At 34.4% G+C, this 13,978-nt stretch overlaps 1 protein-coding gene across 1 annotated transcript; it reads right to left on the bottom strand.

Moving 5' to 3' along the window:
• Positions 1–2,254: 2,254 nt before the first annotated feature.
• On the bottom strand, positions 2,255–13,874 carry LOC128162694 (polyribonucleotide 5'-hydroxyl-kinase Clp1-like). Its single transcript, XM_052825960.1, has 12 exons — positions 13,716–13,874; positions 13,352–13,429; positions 11,440–11,553; positions 10,799–10,924; positions 9,282–9,395; positions 8,584–8,782; positions 8,312–8,401; positions 7,312–7,412; positions 5,398–5,548; positions 4,747–4,827; positions 4,198–4,291; positions 2,255–3,495 (listed from the first exon to the last, which is right to left on the bottom strand). Exons 1-12 carry the CDS (start codon positions 13,728–13,730, stop codon positions 3,381–3,383), a joined length of 1,278 nt encoding a protein of 425 aa, XP_052681920.1. The 5' UTR covers positions 13,731–13,874; the 3' UTR covers positions 2,255–3,380.
• Between the last annotated feature and the right edge of the window lie 104 nt (positions 13,875–13,978).

Raw genomic sequence — 13,978 nt, 5'->3', positions numbered from 1 at the left:
CCACAGGCCCAGGATGTCTTACGTTGTCATTTATGTGAGGTACCTGTTCCTCCATACTATTGTGATCGATGTGACATCAACCTCTGTAAGACCTGTGCTGGAGAACATCTCTTGGATGAAACTAAAGAACACTAAAGAACACAGGGTGTTGCCAATCAAACAACGATCTACTCCAAATTATCCTAAATGTTCAAAACATACCAGAAAACTGTGTGAACTTCACTGTGACGAGTGTAACATTCCTATTTGTTCACGGTGTGTTTCCTCTAAAAAGCATCACAATTTAGTAGACATTTTGACTTTACTGGAAAGCAAGAAAAAATTGTTGAGAAAAGATTTAGAAGAGTTGGAAAATAACATTTATCCCATATATCAAGAGATAGCATCTGAAATCACAGATCAGAAGTCTGAAATGAATAAAAATTCCGAGAGGTTGAGATCATTTCTGGACAAACGGGAAAAAGAATGGCACAATAAAATAGACGCAATGATAAATGAGATGAAATTAGAAATTTATCGAACACACTCGGAAATCGAGACTGCTTTAAATAAACAGGAAGAAGAAATCAAACATAGTATTACCGAAATGACAAAAAGCATTGTTGAATTGAAGAGGGTTCTTGACTCCAGTGATGCTTGTCTTGTATCTGAATACAAATCCAGAAATTGCGAATTTAAAAAACTACCTCGAAAACTCGTTTTTTTCTTTCCAACTTTGCTCACTAATAAGACTGAATTGCGCGAAACGTTTGGTACCCTGTCAGCTTCCTCTATTACAACACAAGAACGCTTCCATACAATTGTGTCCCCTGATATATCAAACTCTCCCTCAAGCAGACAACTACTAGATGAACCCGTAATTCTTACAACTATAGACACAGGAATCGGCTATCTTTATAGTGTTGTTTATTTAGATGATGACAAAATATTGACTACGGATAAATATTTGAAAATCTTCAACTGTCATGGAGAATTATTACAGTCGATCCAACCCAAGTCGGGGGGAAGACCATCAGACATAGCGGTGACAAGAGATGGAGAGATAGTCTATACTGATCGTTCTGATGACACAGTAAATGTAGTGAAAGATACCCAGATACAGACTGTGGTCAAACTACAAGGGTGGCAACCCTTCAATTTATGTTGTACCTCGTCTGGTGATCTCCTTGTTGTCATGGTTTGTGATGAATACATAAAAACCAAAATAGTGCGTTACTCTGGTTCCACTGAAACACAAAGTATTCAATTCAATGACGAAGGACAGCCACTCTTTTCATCTTCTGTCAACACTTTATACATCTGTGAGAACAGGAACTTCGATATTTGCGTTGCTCATTATGATGGTGGTGCAGTGGTGGTGGTAAATCAAAGCGGGAAACTCCGGTTTACATATACTGCTCTAAATTACCATGAATTTCGCCCAGTTGGCATCACAACAGACAGCCAAGGTCGGATTCTGACAACAGATACAACATTAATTCACATTCTTGATCAGGACGGACAGTTCCTCCGCTACATTGACAACTGTAAATTATGGGGAGCGTGTGGTTTAAGTATTGACAGCAGAGACAACCTCTTTGTTATTAGGCATTTGCATTCATCTCTTGTGGAGAAAATTCAATATTACACTTAGCAGAAATCAAAAGTTGTGTTTGTGTGCTGTCTGACAAAATGACATGGTTTTGTGATTTGTTTCGATCTTTGCGTGTGTCAACAAACTATAGTCTATAGTTCTATTAATTTCATGTAAAAAAAACTAACAAACAAATAACTACTTTCAGAGTTGTTTTATTTATATATATATATATATATATATATATATATATATATATATATATATATATATATATATATATATATATATATATATATCTCTCTGTGTGTGTGGCTAACGACACGAACAACTGAATTTGTCAAATTTTAGGACAACCAGTCCCTCCTGTATTACACAAGAAATTAATTACATAGGATTAAAACAATGAAAACAAAATCTGACATTACAGCTAACACAACCAATAAACTATAAAAGAAACAGCAACTGTATTTTATGCAGCTACATGTATGAATATCAACGTTATGTTTAGATTGAACGCTCATGAAACAAGAGATGTTTGTAAAACACTTAGGCCCCCCTCCCTTGGAAACATCCACAAAGAAAATGAACGTAAACTGCAAATAACTGAAATTTTTCTATGTCGAAGAGCCATAACTCTGTCGAATGCTCTATCATACCCAAAATCAAACTTAAAGGAAATAAGGAACATACCAATTCTTTAATGAATCTGACCTAAGTTTACAAATTTTACAACATATAACACAGTTTCTATTGTTTCAAAATGTTTAATACTAGTAATCAAACCCTAGAGTTTCCACAATAATACAGCTCCCTGGACAGGTACACGTAATCAAATAAAATCTTATTCAATACCTAATTAATTTCTATGACCCCTGAGCTGTGTTTTCAGGCATTAAATTCATTTTGAATAGGCAAGGTCATTTCTCAAATTCTTCATTAATACATAAAATTATTAAATTGAATATATTTTTTCAAAATTTAGAATAGTGTCTTTTTGTACAAAAGTTTTTTTTCCTGTTCTAGAGATATCTAAGTTAAGAAAGGACAAGGATTTTAAGCAAAACTTGTCATTCCACTGAAAAAATAAAACAACAGAGGTCCTGTGTGTTTTATAAAAAGCATTTTATCTGGTGATCAGATGATAACTATAATTTTGAAATTGTCATATTTGACAATGAGTCTAAGTTGATTAGATCACTCAAAAAGCATCAAGAAGAAAAACCTTGCGTATTCCTGCTCACATGTGGGTTTCTCATTAAACAAAATATACAAAAGTTTTCATCATAGAATTTTTATTGGAGTCATACACTTCCCAGTATAGCAAAACATACATAACAGTTACATGTAGTTTCACGACATGTTTTCTTTTTACTGTATTTTGAATGTCTTTCAATGAATTGACATGTTGACATTTGTTTAAAAAAATAGATGCAAACCAATGTTTCACTAAATGTCATACACTGTGGCAACAGCATAAAATGTCACTTGAGCTTTAGGTCACACTCATACACTAGACACCACGAAACAGTATATACTCCTAGAGAACAATTCTAGATGGTATTCTTTCCATATAAAACCATACATTGGCCAGAAAATCCTTCTCACCATAAAACCAATCCAACTTATCTATCAGTCGTTCACTCACTCCTTGTATAACACTGGCATCTCATTGTTTCTGTCGCATCGGTGCATTTTAAGTCTATGTTTCTGAAAACAAGACTTGTGAATTTTTTGTACACACATTGCTGAGAGTAGATATCAGTGTCTGTTTCAAATCCATTGTAGTCATATGCACATGAACACATCAGATCTCTATGTCCATGAACTGTAGATCCAATATGAGGAGTATGTCGTTAGGGAGAGGGTTCTGTGATGGAGACAAGATGTTAAATGTTTCTTTTTCTGTGTCTAAACCAGATCTGGAAAACACACAATATATTACATGAGTTTCATAAACTTGTTACAAACATGTGAGTATGCTTTAGTAAGCAATAATAACTTGAATAAAGGAAAGTAGTACATGTACTTAATCATGAGACTAAATGTTGCATAGGAAACACTACCCATGTTACTGCAATACTGAAATAGGGTACCTATATGAGTTATTTACATTAATTTTCTATATAGTTTTTGCTTAAGAATTTAATACGGCAATCTGAAACATACAAGCTTATGGTTTAAAATCTTATTTCAATTAATCTATTTTCACTGGTACAGTTAAACTTTGATATCTCAATCACTGATATCTCGAATACAATGGATATGTCGAAGTGATTTGTAAGTCCCAGCCACTTATTTTTTAAGCATTTTACCCTCAATATCTAGAAAACTTGGATATCTCGAAGTTTTTAAAGTCCCATCTAGTTCGAGGTAACGAAGTTAGACTGTATGTAGTCATAATGGATTTTTCATTTTGTTTAATTCCATTTCGTTGCTTTTGTTTCATTTTGTTGGTTTTATTTCGTTTCGATTTTTGCTTATGTTTTGTTTGGTTGGGTTTCTATCATATAACATCATGTGTTTACTTAACACCATTACATTAAGGGACATGAAGTGTACAGGAGTTTTAAATGGCATCACTAACTTATAAAACCTTTATATAAAATATGCCATATACTTACATGACAACATGGCCAAGGGTGTTAGATTCTATGACGTTGTCTTCTACACTGGCTGCTGAGCTGACACTGAACACATGGTGAAGGATGTTAATTCCTTTTAAAGACAAAAACCTACCATTACTTGTTTGCCTATCATAATGATTATGTTCTGTCATAAAGAGACGAAGTAGAAAGACTTCATTGTCAGTTAATCTTGTCTAACTTAAATTTATTTTATAAAGGTTTATGTAAGAAATCCTTTCTTTGCTGAATATTTACTGTTAACGTATTACATTTGGCTGTGTATTCTAATAAGTTTTTTTGGAGGAATGAGGCTTCCGCAAAATAAAGTACATCGCTAAATGCCATGCATATATGTATAAGAATAGTCACATTCAATAATAGCTAAATCAAATCCACGCCAACTTATTCAAAAACTATTTTCCGCCAAATATCGTACAAGCCAAATATAATACGTTTACAGTAACTGCTATCTTTCCTCGCATTTTGTAAAATGTATTGCCCAAACCCCACTCCCCCAACTGGTTGAAAAATAAAGAATAAACTTGCCTGGTCTAATGGGTACTAGTTTAAGTTTGTTGTCCTGTGACTTCATTCCAAGAGGTAGGCATGCATCAGGTAAGGCAGGGGCTACAATATTCAACACAAATAAACATATGTAAACTTGACTTACTTTACTTGACTTAAGCCTTTCTCACTCCCCTGTGGAGCATACGCCACAGACAATTCTTCTCCACTTCTCTCTGTCCTTTGCTAGTAAACTCTCTAGCATTAATTTTTAAATGAATCATTGACATAACTCACCAATCTGTTTCTGATATAACTACTTCTAGCAAGAGTTAAATGAATGTGTCATAAAAACGGCAAATTGTATGCACTCATTTTCTGACTAGCTGTGGGTAGAACAAATCCACCCCTACAATTATCATACCAATTTTTGACATGATGACTTTATAGGCTACTTCTGTGGGTCACTCATTACTTTTAAAATTGTTATTCTATCAATAATGCTTGTCAGTAAAATCAATCTAAATTAAATATGATTTCACAATTGCCTTTTCATAAGCAATGTAAAAAATACAACAGAAAACTTAAATACCGTAAGTTGCATTTAACATGCATGTATTTGTTATTTTTAAAAATGCCCAGAGAACTTCTTTTAATAATTGTCTATTTGTGAAAAACAAAAACAAAGCTGACCTCCAATTTTGTACAGTTTGACAGAGCTGAATGGGATGTCCATGGGGTGGGGGAAGAACGAGTCCTTGCCGTTGATTTTGACTCCGTAGAAGTACTCCCTGATGCGGGAATCCCTGGCGTCTGATCTCTGATGCTGGTTCCTCTCCACCACCTGTGTGAAAGAACCCATCAAATACAAAGACAAAGAATATGGTTGACGTATTGGTAGGATTCAATTCCGATTATTTTATTGCTCTTTGTTCAATCAGGGTTACAGAGCCAATCAAATACAAAAGAAACAGAGAGGAATTTGTTCTTTGATCTCAGTGCTGGATAATTATGAATTTTTCATCAAATCAGATAAATTCATGGCGGCTATATAAATACAAAATAACTGATTTTGATTACTATCCTCTTACATATCACTAATTAAATCTTCCATTTTCCTTATCACACTTTCATTTTCAGAGTTTATTTGGAGGATTAAGTTATTTCCCCTGACGTGAGTGAATCCACTGTTCTCTTCATGAGAACGACAAGTACATGTACACAGTTATCCCCCATTATAGAAATAACTCTCCCTATTAATAATGCATGTACCTTTGTACATGTTCCATGTTCATATATAATATAGTGCCTGTTTGGGAGGGTAACTGTTGAAATTCTGCTTCACATTGGTTGACAATGGTTTTTTGGTGGGTGTCAACTTCAATTGTTACCCTCCCTAACAGGCACTATATATATTATTATACTGAATGCCTTAATTTTAAAGAAAACTTGCATGTAACTAACTTTTTTAGGAATGGTGTGAATTCTTCGGTGAACTGTACGAGCATAATTTACGGGCATGTAACTATTCACTGTGTTACCCATTGCCAAGTGTGTTGCTAACGCTGAGGGTAATAGAACTGATTAATAACTGCATCTAAACCAATCAGATTTCAGTTTTTAACATGAAAGTATAATAATACTAAATGCTTTAAATGGAAAACATCCAATGAAAATTACATTTTTTTAGGTTAATAAAGATAACTCTCTCTTAAAATAATGCCACTTGTATAGTTTTCTTCCATACAACTGCATGATTTATTTCTTTGCATCTAATTTTTTATCTTAATACAGATAACTTTTATTTAAGGAATGAATTCAATATTTATTTGTTTTATACGATATAAAATGGTTTGGGGCAGTTTACGCTTTATAAACCGCGAAGCGGTTTATAAAAAAGCGTAAACTGTTTCAAACCATTTTATATCGTATAAAACTAATAAATATTGAATTCATTGCTTATAATTTAATTTTTTACTCTTAATTGTAGATAAAAACGGTCATTTGACCTTTAAAATGACGTAAAATTGTACAACATTCAAATGTAACGTCAGGCGTATTGATACGTTTTTGACGTTAGTCTTACTATGACGTAGGCAACATTCTTTATACGATATAAAATAATTTTTTAGCCAATCAGAAAGCGCGTTACAACCAGAATTAAATTATTAAGGAATGAATTCAATATTTATTTCTTTTATACGATATAAAATGGTTTGGGGCAGTTTACGCCTTATAAACAGCGAAGCGGTTTATAAAATAGCATTAACTGTTTTAAACCATTTTATATCGTATAAAACTAATAAATATTGAACTCATTGCTCATAATTAAATTTTTTTACTTTTCGTTGTAGATAAAAACGATCATTTGACCTTTAAAATGACATAAAATTGTACAAAATTGTATGTTTTTGACGTTAGTCTTACTATAACGTAGGCAACATTCTTTATACAATATAAAATAATTTTTTAGCCAATCAGAAAGCGTGTTACAACCAGAATTAAATTATTTTTAAATAATGCCACTTGAAAGGTTTTCTTCCCCTTACAATAACAATTGCATTTTGTAGATCAATGTTCTCCATAAACTCAGGTACAAGTACTTACTCCACCAGATTTGGGTAGAAGGATGACTTTGACAAATTCGGGCATGTCTCTTTTCAGCTCGTTGTACAACCTCTCCTGATCAAGTACTATGATCACATCAACTGCAAAACAACAAACATGCAAAGATTACCGACAAAAACTCTCTCCATGTTCAAAATACACAACAATACACTGGACATCAGTCTCCTTATCATCGAGGCATTTGGACAGTAGACTTAGGACTTTGATAGATAATGAAGCATAACTAGTGTTATACCAAATACTGTACTTTTTAAATTATTTTGTACTCTGTGTAAAAATGCATAATCTGTCATTCTTGGTTCTTTTCAAAAATGGTGAATTTAAATATAAACCATATACTGTGGAATCATTTAATTTCGTGGGGGTCAATTTTCGTGGATTGTGGGATTTTTGCTTATTCGTGGGGACGTAATTTCGTGAATGCGTCGGTTTTCAGTTTCAGAAGGAAAACTAAATCTTTTATAATTAGTTTTCGTGGAGGATGTAAATTCGTGGGTGAGAGGTACCCATGAATACCACAAAAATTGAGCCACCTCGAATTCTAATGATTCCACATTATCAATATTTACATTTCCCAGTGTCTTTGTCTGTGATAAGACAACAAATCAAATTTGTATCACGTAGTTCAAATCATTTTTTTAATGACGTAAATAATGTATTGTGGGCATAAGTGGGGTTTGCATAATCATACAAAACGAAACTATATAAAAATGTCAAACATTTAATATTTAATAAACAATTGAAGAAAAAATTATACATGTATAAACAGAGCAATAAGAAATCATTTGTTGAATATTAGCCCTATATGCTTCATCATCCCCGGCCACATTTGATCATCTCATAAAACTAAAAGAATGATTCCTTATTCCTTAATTGATTTATCTTTATGCTTCATATTAGATCAGCTGTATTCAGCTTGACAATGATCAAAAGATTCATTGTACACTTTAATGAATCCTGTTCTTCCAAAATTACATACCTTCAAAGGACCCTGCTGCATGCTTTAACGAGTCGTATCCACCACCTTTGATCCACCCCCCTGTGTTAATGACCACTCCACTGATGCTGACTAAAAAAACAATGCAATTTAAATCAATGTATTGCATTGTAAAAAAAATATTAATCCTTCTTAATACTCAATGTAAAAATACAAAATTTTGAAATCCAACTCATTGCTACAAGTCTATTAACTCAAATAAGACTTGTTTCTGGACCCAAGTCGAACTCTGAGTCAATACAATGAACCCTGACCTTTGCGTTGTTTCTCACACTTCAAGTTCGTGACCTCTGCCATTCTGGACACAATGAGTTTGTACAGTTGTGGGTTGGTGGATGGAGCCGTGTGGCCGTAGTGGAAAACTAGTGGAGCATTCAGGTGGAAACCTTCCTCCACATCCGCTGGTCGTTCCACCACCACCGAGCCAATTGTCCCCGGGATAGACACCTGACCCTAATAAACAAGTATCGGTGGAATATTCAATACAAACTTCTATAGTGTTACTGGAATTTTTTGTGCTAATTTAGGTATCTAAATACTATTTGAAACATGGTTTTAACTCTTATCAGTGACAATACATTCAAAGAATTTGTTGAAATTTTGTCCAGTTCTTCGACTTCAAAATGCCCGTACTGCTGTCTGAACTGTTGTGTTACTGGGTTTAACAAATGAATGAGAAGTGTGGAAACTGGGAACAACAATGAAATGATCTTTCCAGGTTTTTTGGAAATAACATAATACATTTACATGCATAAAAAAGGTAAAAACTGTAATAAAATTTTATATATCAGTAGGCATTTAGCACTCTCTTTCCATTTCTAATTTTTGTTTGTTTAAAGATTGAATACATTATCATACATGACATGAAAAGTAAAACTTATAAATAAAAAAAAATCATCATTTATAAATGAATATGCAATAGCCATATAAAGTACTGCAAAAAGTACAATACCTGTCCGACATCTAGGTCAACAAATAAGGGTGCCCTCCCCAGTCTGGCGGCGTAGTTACACAGGAGACGGGTCAGTGTGCTCTTCCCTACATCAGTCGGTCCAACAACCATCACCTAGACAGGATTTCTTAACATTGCTTCTTTGAGACACAAAACATTATACATGTACATCTTCTCCCATTCTCTCCACTCTCTATTGAAGTCTCTTCCCTGTGTCTCTTTCTCCATAATCTCATCTCTTATAAAATCTCTTCTCACCTTCTGTCTCTTCTTTCTATAATCTCTCGTCCTCTCTCTCTCTCTCACACATCTCTTCTCACACATCTCTTCTCTCTATAATCTCTTCTTCTATACCTCTCTCTATAATTTCTTTCTTCTATCTCTTTATAACCTTTCTTTTCTCTTTCTAAAAAGCTCTTCACTAGCTTTCTTTCTTCTCTCCCTCTAAAAGCTAGCCCTCCCCTCTCTCTTTCTCCTCTCTTTCCATAAATTCTCTCTATTAATACCCGGTAATAGGCCGGTATATTAATTTTTCATTTTTTTCCCCTCCCTTTATCAAGAATCTCTTCTCCTTCCCCCTTTCTTTCTAACTTACAATAGTGACCTACAACAATATATCATAGCTTCTCTAACTTTCTAATTCTCTTTTTTACTGACTAGCTTTATATGCTACCCAATGTAACTTTAATGTTCATACTTTCTGTTTTCATGAATACAGTTATCCATCAATGCAATAGCAGATTTAAAATCTTCACACTATTTTCACTGAATAGTTGCCTGTTCTTTGTACTTTACATGTAACATTTTCATTCTCCGTTTCAAGGACAAAAATTACCAGTCATTCCTTCTTTAACATGTCTAAATGTAAATGACTATTGATCTACAATTGCTACTCTAACTTAACTGCCTAGAGTTACCTACCCTCGCTACTTAACATGATACCGTTTTCCTGACCAGAGTTTGTTTTATGGTCCTACTTAAACATTCTCCCCGTTTTCCATCCTAGACACCTTGCTAGCCAAGGGTTTTTCAGTCCACTACACTCTTCTGTTTGGACAGCAGAGTGGACCAAAACCACTGGCTTGCAAAGATGAGCTACTATCACAGTCTAACTTTCTGTTTAACTGACAAGTGTGGCCTACCCTTCGTCTTTTTGTGTTCATGCACTCTTCTACTCTCTAGAGTTATCTACTATTGATACTCTATACCCTAACATTCTCAATGGCTACTCTTCCACTATAACTCTCTGTTTAACTGACAAGTGTGGCCTACCCTTCGTCTTTTTGAGTTCATGCACTCTTCTACTTTCTAGCTAGAGTTATCTACTATTGATACTCTAACATTCTCATTGGCTACTCTTCCACTCTACCTCTCTGACAAGTGTGGCCTACTCTTTGTTTTTTTTTTGTGTCCATACACCCTTCTTCTCTCTAGAGTCATAAACTATTGATACCCTAACATTCTCATTGGCTACTCTTCCGCTCTAACTCTCTGTTTAACTGATAAGTGAGGCCTACTCTTGGTCCCCTGGTGTTGTCACTCTCAGCCTTCTCTCTCATCTGTTCCAGGGCTGCATGAGTGTTTATGTACATCACCATTGGAGTTTCCTTGGCAACATAAGCCACCTCAGTTCTTCCTTGCAGGTGACAGGCAGTTAAGGTGAAACAAAGTCAGTGGACAATTTTATTTGTCAGTTCAATGATATGTACAAGTTCTATATTGTTCATTCACCTGTTTATGCATGTAGTCAATGTGTACAGTTTAAAGTTTTCAAATCATCATGTTGAATACACAACACATCTATGATCTATATACTATATAAATGTTTTTTCTGCAGTAATTCATTTATGGAATATCAGGAAAAATATTATAAAATATTAAATATTGCAAAATATTCTATGAAGATGATGGTTACCCTATTTACCAGTTTTACTCCATTAAATCAATGTTATCACAGAAATATACACTTGGAATTTAATTTGACACCTATCTAATAGAATCTAAACCACAATTAAAATTGCAGAAAATTTCCATTATACAGACAGTATACTGTATTAGACATACCCCAGTATATGGTTTTCAGATGTACAGTACATGTAAAATCTTTATTGGATAAAATTATCTAGTTAAAATAGAAGAATCAGAGTGGAAAGGATATTTTGATCAAACAGCCATGCCAGGTGAACACAGCCACTTTGGAGCCCTGATCAAAGTTGTAGACTTTGCCCTTGGTCAACTCAGATCCAAACACCTCAGCCATACCCTCCAACAACTGCAAAGATATTTTTTTAAAGAGCAATAAGACATACAATTTGACCAGAATAAATAGATAAAAAAAAAAAAACAAATTTGCTTACAATTTATCAAGAAAATTTAGGAGACAGCAACAACTAAGAAAATATGCACACAGATATACATATATAATGTTAAAGCTGAACACCGCTCGTAAATAGGCACCGTCACACAGATACCTGGTATATAAACCCTTCGATTTCGTTACACCCGATTGCACACCTGAACCTCGTGGCCGACATGTAGTATTCCTTTCGTGGTCTTTAGATTTTATGCATTTTTTTCTTATCTTATGTTCATTTTCTGTTCGTAAATAATGCATTCACCAATTTATTTGATGTTAGTATTCTCCTGGCTTCAAAAAGTGCGTAAAATTTGATAATTTCATCGCGACCGGGTAACACGGCGAGGCAAAATGTACGTCCACACAGGTGAGACCTCTACAGTGAAGTACTTTGAACTGTTTAGAGGTCTGTCCCTTATATAAGGGTTGTAGGGACAGCAGCGGTTAAAGAGAAATATGGCGGACAGTGCCTATTTACGAGCGGTGTTCAGCTTTAAGTAACAGAAAACATATGATTTTCTCTTATGCACAATGCAAAGGGAAAAAAAATTTGAAATAGAAGAATGTCTCAGATGCAAAATTAAAGCAAGCGGGCGGAATGCATTGAGATTTTTATTTTAACCACAACCGCAACAAGCAAGCACAGTTTTGGGCCAAATTTCCGGTCACAAACTATGAAAAACTGTCCTGAGATTCACAGATGGCATCAGCCCAAATATCTAACTGCACTGAAATACAGTCAATTTCATCTCTAGCAATTGAACTGAACTTTAAAATGTAAGCGTGAGGGAGTCATTGTTATGGGAGGAGGCTGGAGCACTCAGAGAAAACCCACATTTCCAAGTGGGAGACCACCATACCCTATCACATACAACCACTGTCAACAATGGACATGGGGATAGAAATTGGGTCGCAGCAGACAGAAGCAAGTGCATTGCATTGTCCATTGACTGTAGAAAGAATAATCTTACCGTGACCAGGCTACGCTCAGGTCACAGTAAGAATTCGTCCCATATACTTGCAATGTAGCAGTCGCGAAGCGGATCAGCTTTGCGTCGATTTTAAGTCTGTTAAAAATAATCTGCAGGGGAAAATCACAATTTTATACATTACAAACCTTTTTGAACATGCATATGTAGTTTATTCCACAAAATATCCATTTAACGAGTCGTACCAATGCATTTTGTTAAAATACACATTTAAATTTGCCTGCCATTTTGGCGGAAATCGTACAGCACTCGGAATGTTTCGGATTTTATCATTCACATGGCGACCATAAATAGCGAAGTTTCAAAAGTGATGTTGAAAGTGGCAGCGATTTCGTTGCAAAAACAGTTTATGTGGTAATATGGGATTATAAAAGAGCAACATTGTAGTTATTTGTGACCAATCATATGAAAGTTTAAGCGAGATACAATGCGATATAATTTTTTTATTTGCTACGAAGTGACTATATGGGACGAATTCTATCGTTAAACCGAGTCCGTAGGACATCTGTCATTTTAACGATAGAACATTCTACCTATGTCCATTGTACTACTTGGACACTGTTAAACAATATTAAAGTTGCAGTACGTAACACATGATAGGATACATGTAGATTAACAACAAATAACATAAAAGAGCAGGATTCAAACCATTACCTAGTCAGATGCTCTGTCAGCTACAAGAGTTAAAATACAAGAAATTACATGTAACCTTCACACAAACATACCTCCATTTGTACAGAAGCATTTGCCTCCACTTCAAATCGCAGTTCTTCATCTGCATTAAGCCTGTACTCCTCAACACTCTGCAAAAAATATGGTAACGTCTATAAAAACAATATCTCAAATAAACAAATGCACAAAATCTATAACCATATGATAGGAATCCGACGTTCATGAACTTCAGCAATCGGGCGTTATTAAATTGAAGGGTTTATGAACCTGTGTGACGGTGACTCATGCTATTTAGGAATGTTGTTCAGCTTTAGTTTGTTGTAATTATTCTTCAATAGTATTCATTGTGATCATATGGCAGAATGAGAAATATACTATTTGCCTTGGTCATTCTTATTACTCAAAATTAAAATTTACCTTTTCCTCAGACATGGTTAACGTTAATTCTTTCTGTGCAGTTATTGAAACTTGTATATAACAGATCTAACTGAAAAAAACCACTGTCGAATGCATCATCCAGCATGTGCCTTGCCGAATCGAAGTGAAACCTCCACAAACCAAAACTTCCGGTTGAAAGGTAAGACTATTAAACGAAACAAACAAAAAAAAAAGGATGGCACCAATCATAAAAAAAAAACTGTTTAAATATATATGTTTATTATCATATTTTAGAATTTAAA

Source organism: Crassostrea angulata, chromosome 9 (assembly GCF_025612915.1).
Source record: "Crassostrea angulata isolate pt1a10 chromosome 9, ASM2561291v2, whole genome shotgun sequence".
Lineage (NCBI taxonomy): Eukaryota > Metazoa > Mollusca > Bivalvia > Ostreida > Ostreidae > Magallana > Magallana angulata.
The sequence above is the reverse complement of the archived record's forward strand: the minus strand, read 5'-3'. Positions and strand labels throughout refer to the sequence as shown.